The following is a 20462-nucleotide window of genomic DNA, read 5'->3' as shown; positions in this document are numbered from 1 at the left end:
TTCTCTTTAATGATAATAATTTGATTAGAGTATTACAGAATGTAAACAAATTGTTATCAAAAATAGAACCAACCTTAATTATAAATACCTAAATGCTTTATTTGCTTTTCATTCACCCTAGCCTATAGTTTTTAAACACATTACATTCATTTTTTCTGATGGACGCTGCTGTCATCTTCAATAACTTGAGAGAGCTACATCCTGACATAGATAATCCTAGGGTTCGAGTTCAGGTTTTTGCAGTCTCGCGAAAAATGAACTACAGGAATCCTAACACTTTAGGAAACTTGGAAGCTATTTTGATTGATCAACAGGTAAACAGTACCAAAATTACAATGATTTGACAAAAAATATTTCTGTTATTAAGTTAACTATACATGATTATACAGAAAATTAGTTTTATGATGATATTCTAAATTTTTTACAGGGAGACAAAATGATTGCATGCGTTGAAATTAGCCTAATAGCATTGTTCGAAAATATGTTAGTTGAAGGTCGATTTTTGCAAATTGATGGTTTTAGCTTGGTTCCTTACCAAGATCATTATAAGCTTATTAATACGATGTGGAAAATCCGCTTTGTGCATCATACACAACTACTTCCATATCTTGGATTTCAGCTACCTAATGACGGTTTCCATCCAGTTAATTACAATGACATCAACAACTCAGTTCTACATCCAAGAATTGCTTTTGGTACATTTTTCTACTTTTAAGCCATACTGTTAATCTATATATCAATGCACTGTGATCTGCTTGGTCTTACCATCGTCAACAATCGTAACATCATCATATAGTTATAATACATATGAACAATTTAAGTCGATGGTATTTATCTTTATATGTAGATGTCGTCGGACGTTTGGTTGAACTATGGCATCTGCGCGTCAATCATGTTTATGGACATATTCTGCATTCCATTACCTTTACACTAGAAGATTTAGAGTAAGTTTCATTAAAATTCATACAACAACTTTATATATAAATTCATATATCTTATATTAAAAGATCCATGACTGATCATCACTAGAACCAAAATACTAATTTGAAATTAATTTCTTATACATATTTATATAAACAGGGGAGCTAGGATAAGAGGAACAATCTGGTCTACTCTAGCAGTTCAATTACACGAGTATGCTACAAACCATGCCAATGATGGTGTTCCATTAGTATGTTTGCTAAATAATGTCTTCATCAAACAATTTCAAGGTAACCAACTGATTTTAACATTCTGTTGTAGAAATATTTTGTATTGTTTTTTTTTTTTTTAAATAATGTACACAAATAATTTATAGTAAATCATTTAACTTTTAGGTCATACTTTTATTTCCAACAACCCTTGGGGTTCGCGCCTATTCATAAATGCTGCTATCGATTCTATTGAGGACTACAGACGAGCGTAATAAAGTTTCTACCTATTTAAATTATTAAATTCCATAGTGTTAGATTATAGAGTTTAACTAATACTTATAACACTTATTAATATATAGTTTTGAAGGTATAAATGGAGAAGGTATTTTGGAAGGCCATAATGAAGGAAACAATCCAGCATTTATTTTTGTTGATTGATGCTAAATAACTCAAAATTTTCTAAGGTTGAAGCTCATGGTTGGAATCAACAAGCAATGCTTATCTCAATATTTTTTTAATTATTTGTTAAGTTTTTTGTTTGAATAATAACATGTTTGTGATATGAAACACATGTTTGTTTGATTGTGTTTTTGATTTCCATGTTTGTTTATCTGGGATAATACATGTTTGTTTTGATTGTGTTTTTGATATACATTTTTGTTTGATTGTGTTTTTGATTTCATGTTTGTTTTGAATGTTTGCTTTAATCATTGAAATTTTTCTTCCAGTCAAAAAATTATTTAACGAAACTCGCGAATCCGCGGGTCTTAAGCTAGTAATAATAATATAATAATATAATAATAATAATAATAATAATAAAAATCAAAATAAAACAAAACAAGGGGCGCTACAAATCCAAGTAGTTATATATAAACGCGTCGCTATTGTTTCTCTTTCCTTCAATCCACCTTTTTCCCCCTAGGAAAGAAAGAAAGAAACTTCAATTGGGTTTTCAGTTCAACGTACCAGTTTACTTATTAGGGGGGTGGACCGGTGGGTTCATGTATCTGTACAATTTTATAATAATTCGACTACTACACAAAATTAAAATAATAATACAAGGCTTATAAAATTCATGTGGTTTCTTTCTCTATTAATTGGATCAATCATACAAAGGCTCTTTTGATTTCCAAGAATTTTGGAAATTGTGATTTCAACAACAGTATTTTGTGTACCGTTCGTGGCTCCCTGAAAAGGATTTATGTTCTTGTAAGGTACAACAAGTTTTGATTTTTATTTGTGGGGTTTACTCAATTTAAGCAGTTTCTTGTTTTTTGTGTTCAATCTGCTTCAAATTTGGAAATCTTCAATTTGTTAAAATTTTCTTCAGTTCTTGTGTAGAATTTTGGATGTAAATTTTAGCAATTTAGATGTTTTTTTTTTTTTTTTTTTATATATAATTGTTGAAAGTCACAAACTTTATCTAATTTCTGAAATGGGTTTTGGTTCTTGAAGTTTATTTGCCTAATTTGTATCTGGTTTACAGTTTACTAATATTTTCCTTCTTTATTCTCTGTTTTATAAACAGTTGTTGATCTTGAATTTGATTTGATCAATTTATGGAGCAACAAATGGATTGAGAAGATTGTGTATCTGTGAATTCAAGAATATAAATGTCTAAAACAACTTTAGGTTATTTTGGGGTTATCTGTTTGTTATTAATCTGTGTTTCGGCATCCGAAAATGGATTTTCGGGTTGTCATTGTGAACTTGAAGGTTTCTTTGGGTACAGAAACATAATGGAAACTCAAAGAGTGAGTGATTTCTTGATTGCAATTGCTTATTTTTCAATCCCAATTGAGCTTCTTTATTTTGTTAGTTGTTCAAATGTACCTTTTAAATGGGTACTTGTTCAATTCATACTATTCATTGTTCTTTGTGGGATGACACATTTACTCAATGGTTGGACTTATGATGCTCACCCCTTTCAATTGATGCTTGCTCTAACCGTTTTCAAGTTTCTTACGGCATTAGTTTCTTTCGCGACCGCAATTACTTTATTTTCGCTCATTCCGTTGCTTTTGAAAGTCAAAGTTAGAGAATTTATGTTAAGAAAAAAGTTTTGGGATCTTGGTAGAGAAATGGGAATGATCAAGAAACAAAAAGAAGCCGGGTGGCACGTGCGTATGCTCACACAAGAGATACGAAAATCTCTTGATCGACATATGATACTTTACACTACGCTCGATAAGTTATCCGAAACTTTAGATTTACAAAATTGCGCGATATGGATGCCAGATGACGCTAAAACGGTTATGAATCTCACTTATCAATTAAAAGGAGGCGAATCATCAACCGTTGATCGAATTTTTATACCGATCAACGATTGTGATGTTCAAGAGATTAAACGAAGCGAAGTAGTGAAACTATTGGAACCCGAATCAAGATTAGTTGTGTTTAGTAGTGGTGGGTCAAGTCAACCGGGAGCCGTGGCTGCAATCCGTATGCCAATGCTTCGAGTTGCTGATTTTAAAGGTGGGACCCCCGAAATGATTCAAGCGTGTTACGCGATATTGGTTTTGGTTTTGCCAGGTGGAAATTCTCGATCTTGGACTAATTCCGAGCTCGAAATAGTCAAAGTAGTTGCTGACCAAGTAGCCGTTGCGTTATCGCACGCTGCGGTTTTGGAAGAATCTAGACTCATGAGAGACAAATTAGTGGCCCAAAACCAAGCGTTACAGCAAGCAAAACAAGATGCAATGAGAGCGAGTCAAGCTAGAAGCTCGTTTCAAACGGTTATGAGTAAGGGTTTAAGAAAACCGATGCATTCGGTTATGGGTTTGCTTTCGATTCTACAAGACGAGAATCAAAACGATCAACAACGTTTGATTGTAGACACAATGGTGAAAACAACAAACGTTCTTTCGATGCTAATAAACGACGTAATGGACGATTCTTCTAAAAATAACGGAAAGTTTCCATTAGAACTTAGGTCGTTTCGTCTTCATAGTATGATTAAAGAAGCCGCTTGTCTTGCGAAGTGTTTGTGCGTTTGTAAAGGTTACGAATTTAACATCGATGTCGATAAGTATTTACCGGATAATGTGATGGGAGACGAGAGACGGGTTTTGCAGGTGATTTTGCATATGGTTGGTAATATTTTGAGCTGGGGTAATGGCGGTGGATGTTTAACGTTAAGGATTTTAAGAGAAAATGGAAGCGTTGGAAGGAGCGATCAACAATGGCGATCGTGGAGATCAAACTCGAATGATGAATATGTTATTGTGAAGTTTGAAATCGGGATAAATGACGCGTTTTCTTTGTTGGAACGGTCTTTTAGTGATCAGAGAAACCGTAGAGCTGTTGCAGAGGAAAGTTTGAGCTTCAGTATGTGCAGAAAGTTGGTTCAGGTTAGTTTTTATAAAATCTGTATTTTTTTTTTCTTTCAAGAAAGTTGTTGCATGATCTTTGTAGTTCATTATGTTATTGATTTCATGTTATTCGATAAAAATTAGGATTTTGCTAATGACAGCCCTAAGGACTGTCATTAACGTGCAAAAAATACTTATAAACTTCAATAACCGCCTAATAAACTGCCATGTACAACTCATTGATGCACACACGCTAACTAACAAGACCATTAAGAGTCGTCGTTAGAAAAATTCTAAAAATTATTGGCTTATTTATCTTAAAATTGATGTTGGTTTTTGGCAGATGATGCAAGGGAACATTTGGGTGGTCCCGAATCCTGTCGGGTTCGATCAAAGCATGTCGCTTGTTCTTCAGTTTCAGCTTAGGTCATCAATCATGATTGGGGTATCCGAAACAAGTGAATCCTTAGATCACCACCCTCAAACAAACTCCATTTTTAAAGGTCTTCAAGTTCTTTTAGCTGATGAAGATGATGTAAACCGGGCTGTAACCCGTAAACTACTTGAGAAACTCGGTTGTGTTGTCACAATTGTGACGTCAGGTTTCGACTGTCTCACTGCGCTTATGCCACCTGTAACCCCTTATCAAATCTTGATATTGGACCTGCATATGCCGGATTTGGATGGGTTTGAAGTTGCAACAAGAATTCGAAAGTTTAGGAGCCGAAGTTGGCCGTTGATTATCGGTTCGACTGCAAGTGCTGATGAAGATATTTGGGAAAAATGCATACAAAGTGGAATTAATGGAATTATTCAAAAACCAGTTCTTTTGCAGGGTATAGCTGATGAACTAAGAAGAATATTGATCCAAGTCAACAGAGTCTCAGTAGGTCAAAGTCAAAGTCGATGATCCGAGAAGAAAGTGGTTGATTGATAAACTAACATAACTAACTACAACTACAGAATATTCTCTATAATGTAGGTATTTTATACTATAATATACATAGGTTAGAGGTTAGAGATGAAGTAAATGCAGATTTAATTTCTGTATTAAGATTTTATGGAAATCATTATGAAGTTAGCAAGTTCGTGGTTAACACAAGTGTTTATCAATTTTTTTTAAAGCGTATTATCCGGTAAAATTTTATTGATAATCAATTAATCAAATACGTCAAACAACCAACCAAACCATTACAAACCACGCCGATTCACCAAACAAAAAGAACGGCGTTACCAACTACAAAACATGTTGAGAGATTTTCCAATCGGACTTTATCTTCCTGACATGAATTCTTCCAACTAATAGACATGATTCTCAATCTAGTCGTGTAGAAAATCGCTTCGAAAATCGCTTTAGCCCTTCTGGACTTTTGTTTATCATATTTTTTGCACAAGCAACATGTCTTGGAATGATCTGGGTAAGTCGGAAACGGTTACCAAATAATTACCAAATAATCCGGTTTTGAGTAAAGAATACTAAAAAACCATGTAGATATTATGCTACAAAAAGTCCGTGCCAAGAAAAAGAAAAAAGATAATGCATGTTTGAAAATGACATGTGACATGAACATGTCATATAGGTACATAAAGTGCCCAAAATGAGTGGATGATAACATGTTATGTTTCGATATTAATATGATGAAAAGAAAGCGAATGTAGATGTGTGCATGAATTTGGTCAAGAAGTATAGCGACACCTTCCAACATATGTTTTAATCTTACATCACACTTGGGACCCAAATTCCCTCACCTCTCCTTTTATTGATTTAAGGTTTACTTCAATATAGGACTACATATATCTATTCATAATTTTGTCATTTTTAGTGGATGTTGATTGTACCCAAGACATTTGCATCAATGCTTTATTGTTTGAGAAATCAAGGGTAGTTTACCATATATTACTTACTGTATAGTGAAGTGATTAAATCATGAAAGTATTTCTGGTTAATATGATTTACTTTAGCCAAGTACCTTTTGTAGTTGATAAATCCAATGATGGAATTCATACACATTTTCTAGTTTTGGTTTTTTTTTTTTTTTTTTTTTTGAAAGTGGGGGTGTACGATGTACTGGTGCAATATATAGACCAAAGTATGTGCGTGTGTTACGATTCACATTAGTTAAGGTTTGGGATCTCACATCGGTGGGTGAACAAACTTAATTAGTGGTTATAAACTTGGGTGTTCCCTCTTCCTTCAAACTAGCTTTTGGGAGTGAGTTCTACACTTGAGTTTATAACTTGATCGGGCTCTCCTCCGGATTACTTTCTTCCCTTCTTACTTAGGAGACCCATGGTTGGCTTTGGATCTTATCTGGTTCGTCCCAGTAAGATCATATCAATTGGTATCAGAGCTAGCCTCATCTTTCGATGTGTCCAACGAGGACATTAGCCCTTTAAGGGTGGGGTATTGTTACGATTCACATTAGTTAGCTTTTGGGAGTGAGTTCTAATTAGTGGTTATAAACTTGGGTGTTCCCTCCTCCTTCAAGCTAGCTTTTGGGAGTGAGTTCTACACTTGAGTTTATAACTTGATCGGGCTCTCCTCCGAATTCCTGGCTTTGGATCTTATCCGGTTCGTCCCAGTAAGATCATATCAGCGTGGACCATAACTCATTCACAATTTAATTTGGAGCCACCAATAATTCAGTATTGGAAGATGAATGGACGTAAACAAATAAGTTTTGTAATTCAACAATGTTATGATTGGTGTTGAAAAATATATGTATAATTAAAATTCGATATATATACATATATATATATATATATACATATATATATATATATATATATATATATATATATATATATATATATATATATATATATATATATATATATATATATATATATATATATATATATATATACTAGGTTTTTGAGTTGTATGGGTGAGTAAAAAACCATACAAAATTAATTTAATTTATAAAAAAATAAAATAAATCAAAATGTATACAATCTACCAGATGTTTCAAGCAAGAAAGAACACATGATAAACAAAGCAAAGCTACAAAAACAAACATATATTTATCTTTGCCTAATATCAGCACCTTCGGTCAAAATTGATGTGAACTGATTACGTTTTCAAAAGTCGTAGGTTCTCATATGTCGTTGAAACACATCTAAACAAAATTTTGAAACTAAATAACTCAACATCATCATGGATTGACCATCGCCTTCTCTTGTATATCAACCTACATCATCAACAAAAACAAAGAATCAGCAAAATGCTTACTTTTAAATCATCAATAAAACTGACCAATATGAATTATTTAGCCATAACACTCATAAATGTGAATGCATTTCTTGACCAAGTTATTTAGCCCATCTCCAAGGTTTGAAGTAGTTCCTACAGATCAGTAAAACTATTTGTTAGATTCAATTAACAACATCAAGATTTTAGATATATAAATCTATAAACTTTAATAAACTCTACATTGGGTAATCTTGACCACTCATGACTCAAATACAGATTGCAGGGATTACTAATTCAGGACATCACCAAATGACACATTTCTTTAAACAAAATATGAACAGATTAAGAATAGAACAAAAACAACCATACACTTTAATCAACACACAATAATTTCTGGTTGAACGATAACAGCCCATATTTTTAACACCAATTATTATGAACAATCATTAAAAAATTACAGCAAAACATATTCTGTTTAATACATGAAGCACGAGATTCACATAAACGATGGACAAATACTTTAGTAAAAATATACAATATAAACGTTCATACCAATAAATATTGGTTTATCATATTTTCACATAAATGAAATTAACAGTTGTTAATAATTATACAAAATCGTCAATTGGAAATTCAGTTTATGAACGATTGGATAAACTGATTGTATAATCGATTTGAAGAAGACACCATCTTCTAACAAAATAAACCCTTCAGCATGGATGATGTTGGTGAATGAATCCCAAGTTCTATATTCTATTTGTGATGTCTTTTGTATTTCAGCCATGAATGAACAATATTGGTTGATGTATGTGTTTGATATAATTAACCAATGTCGTGAAATGGTTTAGAGCTGCATGGTTGGCAGCTCAGACCATCGACCGATGGTAGGGACCATCGGTCGAGGGACAAAGAACATCGGCCGAAGGTCCTAGACCATCGGCCGATGGACACTGTAGACATATATAAATATGGGTGTCGGGTTTCATTCAAAGGTTACAAACCCTACACCCTGTGGCCGACCCTTATCGATTCTGCAGTTGTCCTTGACCAAACCCCAACCGAATACATCCTCTTAGGCGTCGATTTCATCAACCGGGTTTCATTCGTTGTTGTAAGGGACCAAGAATGAGAATATAAAAAGGAATGGATGGTTATCATATACGTCATATGACGGTGACGGTGAAGGTGACCTTAGCCATTTTTAACGATCCAAAATACAATGAAAACAAACCCTAGGTCAGTGATCTGAAACCCCAATTCGATTTTAGGGTGACAGCTTCCAATCGTTGATCTTAAACCCCGATTCAATTTTAGGGCAAAAGCATTCAATCGTTGACGGTAGGTGGAAAGGGTTCTGCATAACGATCAATACAGATTAATCTCAAAACAAAAGCTTGAACCCAAAACAAAGAAAAGATAAACACGCAACAAAAAATTAGGGTGAGTAAGGGTTGAATCATCGACGGCTATCGTTATCGTTGATTTTCTGTTTATGTTAGAGATATGATTTTGTGAAACCACTCCTCATTCTGTGAAACCACAAATTTCGGTGGGAAAAGTTTGGTGATACGGAGTATAATTTTGTGGGTTAAACCCTAATTGTAATCTATACATATAAATCTATACGTATATACGGAGTATTAAATTATAATTAATAATTAATTCAATTTAATTAGAAAATTACACATAAGCAAATACCTTTTTATTTTATACTACCTCCGTCTCATTCCAATGGGTCAGTATTCCATTTTGGACTGTCCCATTCTGATAGTCTACTTCCATAAATAGAAAAGAAAGAGGATATTTCATTGGTGGATCTGGTGAGAGAAGATATTTCATTGGTGGAGAAATAAAGTTAGTGAGATTTCCTAAAACTGCGCGTTTTTTGTCTGTGGACTATTGGAATGAGACGGATGGAGTATATATATATACAAGGTTGCAAAAATCGGAAAAATCGGCCGAGTTGTCGCCGAGAAATCATTTTGGAGTTGCTGCCGAGTTTTCGTTTTGGTATCGGCTAAAAAATCGGTCAACGACCAGTTTAATCGGTCAACGACCGATAAATTGAGTTTCTCGGTCAAAAATGGTCAAATCTCGGTCAAATCTCAGTCACATCGGTCAAATCTCGGGTATTATAAAAATTATCCTAAAAGTCAACGAAAGTCAACCGCCGAGAACTCCCCGAGTTCTCCGAGAACTCCAAGAAATGGCCCGCCGAGAACTCCCCGAGTTTCGATTTCTTCAACCTTATATATATATATATATATATATATATATATATATATATAGTGGTAGGATCAAGGGAGAAGTGGGGTAAGCAAAACTTTTTTTTTCGTTTTTTGAAAAAACTTGTTCACGAACATTATAGATTGGATGAAAAATATGAACATTTAATAAAGACACTTTGTGATAAATGTTTTTATTTTAACGAGAAAACGCTCGAAGAAGTAATATATAACTATTATCGCTTGCCTTTCAAAAAAAAAATATATATATATATAACTATTATCGTGTTTTTCGAGCGTATGTTGAGGTTTTAGATATTATGGTTTAGATATTAGGGTTTATAGGGTTTAGATATTAGCGTTTAGAAATTTAGGGTTTAGGGTTTAGATTTAGGATTTAGATTGAGTTTTTAATACGAACAGTTTAGAGTTTAGGGTTTAGGGTTTTGGGTTTTAGGTTTAGGGACTAAACCCAAAACACCAAACCGGTTTTGGGTTTTGGGTTTTGGGTTTAAGGACTAAACCCAAAACACCAAACCCTAAACCCTAAACCCTAAACTCTAAATCGGGCTAAATTTTACTTCACAAAACATGAAAAAAAAATGTTAACATTCTTCACGGTCAATATTACCTTGAATGTTATTTTTGTCGATCGTTTTCCTGCCTAAATAATAACATTCATCACGAAGTGTCTTTTCTAAATGTTCATATTTTCGTGTAATCTTGATGCCTGAAAAAAAATTCCAAAAAAAAAAAAAATTGCTTCCTCCCGCTTCCCCCCGATTGATTACTTCCCTATTGATCCTGCCTATATATATATATATATATATGGTCATAATCAAGAGGGAAGCATTTTTTTGAGGGGAAGGGGGAAGAATTTTTTTTTATATTATTTTTTGAAAAAACTTTGTTCACGAACATTATAGATTAGATGAAAATATGAATATTTAAAAAGACACTTTGTGATGAATGTCATTATTTTGGCGGGAAAACGTTCGAAGAAAAAAATAAAAACATTCAATGCATTGAATGTTTTGCTGCTGAGTTTTTTTTAAGGGGTTAGAAATTAGGGTTTAGAAATTAGGGGTTATAAATTAGGGTTTAGCTATTAGGGTTTAGAAATTAGGGTTTTGGGTATAGAAATTAGAGTTTAGGGTTTAGAAATTAGGGTTTAGATTGAATATTTTAACACGAACGGTTTAGAGTTTAGGGTTTAGGGTTTTGGGTAGGGTTTAGAAATTATGGGGTTATAAATTAGGGTTTAGCTATTAGAGTTTAGAAATTAGGGTTTTGGGTATAGAAATTAGGGTTTAGGGTTTAGAAATTTGGGTTTAGATTGAATATTTTAACACGAACGGTTTAGAGTTTAGGGTTTAGGGTTTTGGATTGAATATTCTAAACCCTAAACCCTAATTTCTAAACCCTAATTTCTAAACCCTAAACCTCTCAAACGGCCGCAAAGGAAGAGTTTAATAACTCTAACTTCGATTTAATGAAATCGGACTTAATTTTAAAAGAGATAAGGGAGAAAATCACACTCTCTAATTTTTTAGAACAAGCAAGCTGTGAATCAGCATGTGAATCATCATATGTGGCTGCTAGAAAATATGAGATTCCATTAAACCCTAATTTTAGGAATGATAGCTCGGATAGTTCTATTGCCAAAACTGATTTTGTAAATGGAAAAAAGGTTGGGGTTAATCTTGGGCTTAATGGGGATTATTTGGCCCAAAAATTACAGGATTGTGACCCAGCCCAAAAACCTGATATTAAACCAGCCCAAAATAAAAAACTGTGAGGATCGCTCCAAATACATATGGACGAATACGTCATTCATCGATTTCATTGCGAGGTATTTGACCTCTATATGATACGTTTTATAAACATTGCATTCTTTTGAAAAGGTATACCATAAATGAATATTTAAATCCAAGGTTTTCGACATCTGATGATTTCTACATATAGACAATCACCGTAAATAATGGTTTACATTAATACTTCCGTTGACAATGCAGTCAAAATAGATACATAGTGATGAATTTGTGAATGCAACATTTTTTCGAATAAAGCATGTATGACTTCATGCACATAGCTTGTATAATATATAAGCAAACAACGGAAGACTTCTAGGAAACCTGAGAATAAACATGCTAACAAGTGTCAACACAAATGTTAGGACCCCGAAGTTGTATAGTGTTAATGTAAATTAAGCTTAATTGAAGGTTCCTTAGAAGAGGGCTATATAAGGAACCTATGTATTCCTAATTAGATAGCCATGGTATTGTAACTGAGTTCTAGAAGATGTGGAATTTAATTTGTACTGATTCTCTCTAGTACCGAGTCTCCTTCTTACATACCGAATCTCATTCTATCTTATCATTTCTCTCAATCTCAACATGATCTGACCTATCATTTGGTATCAGAGCTACCAGGAAGTGATTCTACATCACTATATCGATCCAGAGATTGTAGTTTACAGAATCTGAACACTCTCGGTATATTGAATCAGATTCGGTATTATCGAATTTGATAATCTGACGTTCAGATTCTTGTGATAAGTTCAACGAAGGTGTATTAGGTCTATTAGAAAGAGTTTCGATCATCATTACAGCTTTTTAACTTCAATTATGGAGAATCAAGTTGATTTTTAGAGTTTGTGGCTAAAACTCTCGGTATTGCTTAATTCAAGCTTGATTCTGGTGTTTTGTGAAGATTTAAAGATTCAGTTGTGTTCGTGAGGTGTTAAATCACATTTCTGTCGGTTCAATTTCTTCAATTCTTCAAGTTTTGAAGATTTGATCAACATTCAGTATCGTAACTGTCATACCGAATCTGCTTCATTACTGGAAATTCATCTTAAGTGTTGCAGATTGTGGTGTGTTTGTGATTCTATCTCATTCGGTTTGATCATACGCAGCTAATTGGTGTGGTTTGAGAAAGGATTCTGTTATATTTCTAAGTTTTAGACTTAGACTCGGTATTGTCAACTGCTACAGTTGACATTCGGTATTCTATACATTCGGTATCTTTGATATTTTGTGTGATACTAACTTGTTTCCTTGTGCAGCAAGGTTACAGAATCTAATTCAAAGGGATTGAATTGAGTTTGAACTTCAAATTCATACAGAATCTGACTACCGAGTCAGATACAGAATCTGATTTTCTGTATGACTTAATCCATTAGTTTTAAGTATTCTGAGGCTTCAAGTTGTGTGGTTACCGAATCCATACCGAATTTGGATATGTTACTTGTGATTCTTATCAGTTTCTGATACAGAATCTGATATACCGAATTGTTACCGAATCTGCTACAGTACCGAACCACTTACCGAATCTGCTACTGTACCGAATTTTTACCGAATCTGACATTCTTGTTAGATTTTATACTGAACCCTGATCATAGATTGTGTTTAATACCGAATCTATACCGAATCTACCTCAATTTAAGATGTCTACTCAAGATACTCTTATCATTGGATCAGATTCCCGACCTCCAGTGTTGTTTGATGGCAAGTACACTCAGTGGCTTCATCGTATTACTCAGTACATAGACTATAAGGGTGAGAAAGCTAAACATATTTGGGCTTCTCTGAGAGATGGTCCAGTTGTTGATTTTCATCCGGATACTGGTATGCCAATTCCAGTCTATGAACTTTCTGGTGATAAACGTGAAAGAGCTCAGGGTGACATAGAGGCTAAGAATATTGTCATGCAAGCTATCCCATATGAGCTATTTGAAAATGTTGATAGCAACACTACTGCAAAAGATATATGGGATGAGATCAAACGACAACAAGAAGGTTATGACATGTCAGACGTTACTAAATTGAATAAGGCTCTGGGATTGTATGAAGATTTCAAGCAGGAACCAGAAGAGCAACTCAAGGATACCTACCGTCATTTCAATGGTGTTCTCAATGAGTTTAAAAGGTGTAAGATTGTAAAAGTACATGCTGAAGTCAACATGAAATTCCTCAAAAAGCTCAATGCTGATTGGCTTCCTTATGGAACCATTGTTCGATCTACCAAAGAGATTGACAAGTTGACTATTCATGAGCTTATTGAAGTTCTTATGCATTACCAACCTGAGGTGTCTAAACTTCAAGAAGGAAGGAAAGAGTCATCTCCAAGTGATCCTCTTGCTCTAATTGCTAAAAAGAAGAGCAAATCATTTTCCAAAAGCTTGTCCAAGAAAGTGCTTGTTGAAGAATCAACTGATTCTGAAGAGTTGAATCTTTCTGATGTTGATGATTCACACATTGAATTAGTCAAGATGGCCGCCATGTTCACAAACGCCTTGAACAAACACAAGTTTAAAGGCAAATCAATCAATCAACGCAAACACTCATCATCTTCCCCGTACTACAAGAAAGCTGATCAATCCAAACAACAACGTGCTGGTGATTCCAAGAAGGAAGATTCAATCTGTTTCAATTGTGGCAAAGCTGGTCATTACTCTCGTGAGTGCAAAATGCCTAAGAAGAAGGACGCAGCTTACTACAAGAAGAAAATGTTGATGGCTAAGATTGTGGAAACTGGGGGAGAGCTGAAACCGGTTGATGATACTTGGTTTAACTGGACTGATGATTCAGACTCAGAGGTGGAACATGCAAATGTTTGCAAGGTGACCAAGCTCATCAAAGCTAAGGAAGCATTGGAGAATTCTGACTCAACATCTGACGATGATGAGGTACAATCAACTGAAATCTCACCCGATTTTATAAAAATGCAAAATGACTTGATGAAGAATATGGTCTCAATGTCAAAAGAAGTCAAAGACTTAAAATCTGAAAACAAGGTTTTAAAAGACAAAATCAAACTTTCTGAGACCAAACCATCTTCATCCAAATTACAATCGGAATTGCAAAAGTTGACCGTCCAACTCAGCTCCTCGAAATCTGAGTTGGAAGATCTTAAAAAGACAATTCATCCGATTAAAGTCGAACGAACTGATTATCGTTTAAAATCTGAACGACTTGCAGAAAAAGTTCAATTCTTAGAAAAAGATCTTTCTGATTTAAAAAACCAGCATGAACCCACACTTTCAAAGCTAAACAAGAAAATAATTCATTTGGAAAACGCAATAATTGAAAAAGACACTGAAATCTCTCTTCATTGTCAAAAGAGTCTGTTCTAATGAAAGCTCAACTTGCTCAATATGAGGAAAAACTCTATCGAACAGAGCAATCCAAAGCTATCATGGATATGGAACTTTTAAAACAAACGATTTTCATGAATAGACCAAAAACGATTCATGGTGAAAAGTGGAGGTTGGATTTTGAAGATCCTAAGATCTTAGATGGAGCTTCCAAAAAGATTCCAGGATTATATCATTCTGATTACTTTCAAGCTGGTTTACCACCGCATTTTGTGCATTCTTCTGATGCTGATTTTGATGATATTATTGTTAATCGCAAATCTAAAAAATATCATCAAATTAGCTTAATGTATGAGAAAATTAATGCAAAAATAGGTAAATCAAATCCTGCTTTCTTGAAGGAACTTGTTGAAAATGAAAAGAATGTGCAATGTGCTAATTATGTGCCGACACGTAGATTGGTTTACATTCCTACACTCATGCTAGAGAAATACATTTTAATGCTTGAGAATGACGTGTTTAACAAACCTAGTTCCAGCATTGTTAACATAGATGAGGTGTTTGATGAACCAACTTTTAATGTGAAACCAGTTCTACCTGCTTTACCTGCATGTTCTGATAATGTTTTCCGTGAAGACCTAGCACATGAACTAACTGTTTTCTTTGAGACAGAATCTCTAAGTTAAAATTCTTTAGATGAAAAAGTAGAACCTCATACTGAACCGATCATTGAACCTTTGATAGATTTTGAAAGTCAACTTGATCCTTTGAACGATTATTATTTTCATTTACCTGCTGTACGGAATTTGAATCGTATAGTAGCTCAACTATAAAAGGAGAATATTGACTTGCAATTTAAGTGCCAATCATTAGAACAAATGCTTGCCCTGTGTGATAAATTACCTTCACTGCCTAAGAAAGAATGTTCCTATGCTTTTAAGGAGGGTGAAGTGATAGTTTCTGCTGAAGAATTATGTCTTGAGATTAAAAGCTTAAAACAAAAGATAATTCAACTGAAACAGGCTAACACACTTAAGCAATCGTCTAATGTTGAAACCAATGTGCTTGAATGTATTGGTGGGATTACTAAGAAGGGAAAGGGAATGTCAACATCTAAGGATGTAAAACCCATTACTATTCTTAAAAATCCTCTCCGTTCTCAATTTGGCAATCGTGGTTCAAAAGTTGTTTCTACAACTCAATTTGTTGTCAAAAAGGTTCATTCTCTTGATGGTTCTGTGTCAAGTGAAAAGATTCCTATGATTCCAATGAAAAAAACTTCAAAAGCGAGTCTTTTAACAACATCAGTTAAGTCCACACAACACACAAGTCCTAAACCTGATTTAAGTGAGTATTATGCAAAAGAACGTAAAATCAAATTGGAAATTTTGCAAAATCAATCATCTCATGTGTCAACTGAAGAGTTTGGACGTCTAACTAACAAAGGTGTTTCTCGTGTCACAGGTCATAATCCAAACTTGAATTACAAATCTGTATGGGTTCCTAAGTCCACGACTAAGAAAGTAGCAACCAAACTAACGCAATCTGCTAGTCGGCCTTGGAAATCATCTCATGTTTTTCAATTTTCGTCTGTGAACAAAACATCTACTTGGAATAGGTTGTATGTTAAGACTTCTGATAATGATGTAAAACTTGATATTATGTATGATGCTTCATGTAATGTGTTTTTAAATAATGATTTATTGTCTAAACTGCATGATGCTTTACGTGATTATCTTGTCGTTGATCCAAAGTTTATTGTTGGTACTAACCGTAGAGGACCCAAGAAACTTTGGGTACCTAAACTCTAGGAAATTCACATTTACAGGGTTTCGACGTCTGTGTTTGGTATATCGATTCTGGTTGTTCTCGACACATGACGGGCGATAAATCCTTGCTTGTCAACTTCATTGACAAATTCCTAGGAACGGTTACTTTTGGAAATGATGAAATTGCAGCGATAACGGGTTACGGAGATTTTATGCAAAATGAAATAACAATCAAACGGGTTTCATATGTTGAAGGTTTGGGGTGCAGTTTATTTAGTGTAAGTCAATTCTGCGATGGAGATCTTAAAGTTCTGTTTGAACTTCGACAATGCTCGGTGCAATCCACCGATGGAAATGATCTTCTTGTTGGTAAACGTTATGCTTCACTATACATTATTGACCTTAATGATGCACCTTCACATACAACCATGTGTTTGGCCACTCGTTCTACCAAAGAAAATTCATGGTTATGGCATCATCAGATGTCACACCTGAATTACAAGGGTATCAATCGACTAGTCTCCAAAGACTTAGTTGATGGTATTCCTACCTTTCACTATGATAAGCATCATGTGTATTCATCATGTGCGATGGGTAAGCTGAAACGGACTAATCATCCGCTTAAGCAAAACCCCAGTACTTCATCGTCTTTGCAACTATTGCATATGGACTTATGTAGACCCATGCGTATTTCTAGCCTCGGTGGCAAGAAACATGTGCTTGTCATTGTCGATGACTATACTCGTTTTACATGGATTTTTCTTTTGCGAACTAAGTCAGAAACCCCCGCCATTATCATTGAGTTCATTAAAAAGACTCAACGCTCTTTTAACAAACATGTTAAGAGCATTCGAACTGATAATGGGACGGAATTTACGAATGACCTTCTTGATAGTTATTTGAAAGACCAAGGCATTGAACATCAGTTCTCTGCTGCTCGGATACCCCAACAGAATAGAGTAGTCGAATGATGTAATCGTACGTTATGCGAAGCAGCTCGAACGATGCTTGCTTACTCCAAACTACCTCCAAAAATGTGGGGGGAGGCCATTTCAACTGCATGCTATACCCAAAATCGTTGTATTGTTAATAAACATTTTGATAAAACTCCATATGAGTTATTATATGGTAGACGCCCGAATGTCAAATATTTCCGTGTCTTTGGTTGTATATGCTATGTGCTTAACGATTTTGACAGCCTCAGAAAGTTTGATCCAAATGGTGATCAAGCCATATTTCTCGGTTATTCTTCGAACAAAGTTGCTTATCGGGTTTATCACAAACGGACAAAATGATTAAAGAGAGCATCAATGTCAAGTTCGATGAATTTTCGGGAATGACTTTTGAACAACTCAGTTCAAAACTCGATCCTAACCTGGCTACTTCTTCTTCCACGCAAAACTCAATTTTCTCGATGAAGGGTGTTCCTATGGTTACATCAGAGGAACTGGATATCTTGTTTGATAGTATTTATGCTCCTCAACGGATTTCAAATGTTCAAACCGTACCGGTTACACCGTCACAGTCAACTACTGTGGAGACTTAACAAAGTCTTTTTGATGAAGATACAACACCAACTGATTCACCTGTTGCTTCTTCATCCTCCCTACCACCTCCTGTTACTGATAATCTTGAACCAATTCAAGATTCATCAGTTGATACAACTCCAGCTGTTTCTCCAGATACTCAATTGAATCCATTAGATAACGTTACATCAGATCAAGCGGATCAAGGCTCAACGTCAACAACGGTTGATGTTTCAATGGATACCACTGATGTACAACCTATTCCACACAACCGATGGACTAAAAGTCATCCAATAGATCTTATTATTGGTGATGCATCTGCTCCAGTCTCAACTCGAAGGGCTACTTGGAATATGTGTCTATACACTGCCTTTTTTAGTAAGATTGAACCAACAACGGTTGCTCAAGCTTTACTAGATCCGAACTGGGTGGTGGCAATGCAAGAAGAGATCAATCAATTTGAACAGTTGAAAGTATGGCGATTGGTTCCAAGACCAACTGATCAACGACCAATAGGGGTTAAGTGGATTTTTAAGAACAAGAAGGATTCTGATGGAATTGTGGTTCGGAATAAGGCACGTCTTGTGGCTAAGGGATATCGACAACGAGAGGGTATTGATTATGACGAAACGTTTGCTCCGGTTGCTAGGATTGAGGCTATTCGTCTTTTCCTTGCATTTGCTTCTCATATGAAGTTCACGGTGTTTCAAATGGACGTCAAAACTGCTTTTCTGAACGGTCATCTTCAAGAGGAAGTCTATGTCGATCAACCAAAAGGATTTGTCAATCCCATTCATCCAAATCACATCTACTTCTTGGAGAAAGCTTTATACGGTCTGAAGCAAGCACCGCGTGCATGGTACGAGACCTTAACAAAGTACTTGCTGGACAACGGCTTCTCTCGTGGAACGAATGATACAACGCTATTCATCCGTAAAAACCACGGTCACATTCTCTTGATTCAAATTTACGTTGATGACATTATTTTTGGTTCCACGTCCCTGGCCTTATGCAAAGAATTTGGTGATCTTATGGCCAACAAATTCGAAATGAGCATGCTTGACCAGTTAAATTTCTTTTTGGGGTTACAAGTAAAACAATTACCAAACGGGATTTTTCTCAGTCAAACAAAGTATATCAATGATATGCTAAAACATTTTAAAATGACTGCTTTAAAACCAATGACAACCCCAATGAGGAATTTACTGGATGCTGATGCTAATGGGGAACCCTTTGATGTTACACTTTATCGAAGCATGGTTGGTTCTTTAATGTATCTGACTGCAAGTCGACCAGACATTACACTTGCTGTAACTGTCTGTGTCCGCTTTCAGTCAAACCCTAAGAAATCTCATTCCAAAGCGGTTGTTAGGATTTTTCAGTACCTTAAAGGTACACCTAACCTTGGGATCTGGTATCCTCATGGATCCGATTTCAATCTCACTGCTTACACTGATGCGGATCATGGCGGTTGCCATGTTGATAGAAAAAGCACATCTGGATCAATTCAGATGTTGGGGAATAGGCTAGTTGGTTGGTCATCCAAAAAGCAGAACTGTGTGTCTTTAACAACAGCTGAGTCTGAGTACATTGCTGCAGCTCATTGTTGTTCACAAGTTTTGTGGATGCAAACTCAACTTTTAGACTATGGCTTTAAGATTTCTAAGACCCCGATTTACTGTGATTCACAAAGTGCTATTGCAATTACAAGCAACCCGGTCCAGCATTCTAAGATGAAACACATAGATATTCGCTATCATTTCATTAAGGACCATGTAGAGAAAGGGGATGTAGAGTTATACTTTGTGCCTACCAAAGTGCAATTAGCTGACATGTTCACTAAGCCTTTAGATGAACTTAGGCTAAAATTCTTGATCAAAGAGATTGACATGGTAGAGTATAGTGCTTGATATTCCTTAGATCTGTTGGGACTTATTCTTGAGATCTTGTGTTTAGGGGGAGTAGATACTTTCTAGGAGGAGCAACTACTTTCATATGCTTTGGATATCATCTTTTAAGGGGAGCCTTTAGAATTATGATAACTTCCTGGATATAATTGTTCAATGGTTACATAAGGGGGAGGTAACTCATTGATATCATATTTCAAGGGGGAGTTAATTCATTTTCTAGGGTAATTTATCAAAATGATGATTTCCGTTCTTGTATATCACATTTTGAGGGGGAGAAAAAGGGAGAAAATGAGAAAA

General features: G+C 35.1%; 2 protein-coding genes across 2 annotated transcripts; both read left to right on the top strand.

The window, feature by feature from the left end:
* The first annotated feature begins 158 nt into the window (after positions 1 to 158).
* LOC139889876 (uncharacterized) lies at positions 159 to 1571 on the top strand. The gene is made up of 6 exons (XM_071872792.1): positions 159 to 314; positions 428 to 695; positions 848 to 944; positions 1081 to 1211; positions 1317 to 1401; positions 1493 to 1571. Exons 1-6 carry the CDS (start codon positions 159 to 161, stop codon positions 1569 to 1571), a joined length of 816 nt encoding a protein of 271 aa, XP_071728893.1.
* Positions 1572 to 2665: 1094 nt separating this feature from the next.
* LOC139893267 (ethylene receptor 2-like) lies at positions 2666 to 5531 on the top strand. The gene is made up of 2 exons (XM_071876419.1): positions 2666 to 4483; positions 4788 to 5531. Exons 1-2 carry the CDS (start codon positions 2747 to 2749, stop codon positions 5352 to 5354), a joined length of 2304 nt encoding a protein of 767 aa, XP_071732520.1. The 5' UTR covers positions 2666 to 2746; the 3' UTR covers positions 5355 to 5531.
* The last annotated feature ends 14931 nt before the right edge of the window (positions 5532 to 20462 follow it).

This window comes from Rutidosis leptorrhynchoides, chromosome 2 (assembly GCF_046630445.1).
Source record: "Rutidosis leptorrhynchoides isolate AG116_Rl617_1_P2 chromosome 2, CSIRO_AGI_Rlap_v1, whole genome shotgun sequence".
Classification (NCBI taxonomy): Eukaryota; Viridiplantae; Streptophyta; class Magnoliopsida; order Asterales; family Asteraceae; genus Rutidosis; species Rutidosis leptorrhynchoides.
The sequence above is the reverse complement of the archived record's forward strand: the minus strand, read 5'-3'. Positions and strand labels throughout refer to the sequence as shown.

Coding starts and splice junctions, on each gene's coding strand:
- LOC139889876 (XM_071872792.1), top strand. CDS start 159: ATGGACGCTGCTGTCATCTTCAATAACTTGAGAGAGCTACATCCTGAC. Junction 696..847: donor ACATCCAAGAATTGCTTTTG/GTACATTTTTCT, acceptor CTTTATATGTAG/ATGTCGTCGGACGTTTGGTT. Junction 1,212..1,316: donor CTTCATCAAACAATTTCAAG/GTAACCAACTGA, acceptor TTTAACTTTTAG/GTCATACTTTTATTTCCAAC.
- LOC139893267 (XM_071876419.1), top strand. CDS start 2,747: ATGTCTAAAACAACTTTAGGTTATTTTGGGGTTATCTGTTTGTTATTA. Junction 4,484..4,787: donor TGTGCAGAAAGTTGGTTCAG/GTTAGTTTTTAT, acceptor GGTTTTTGGCAG/ATGATGCAAGGGAACATTTG.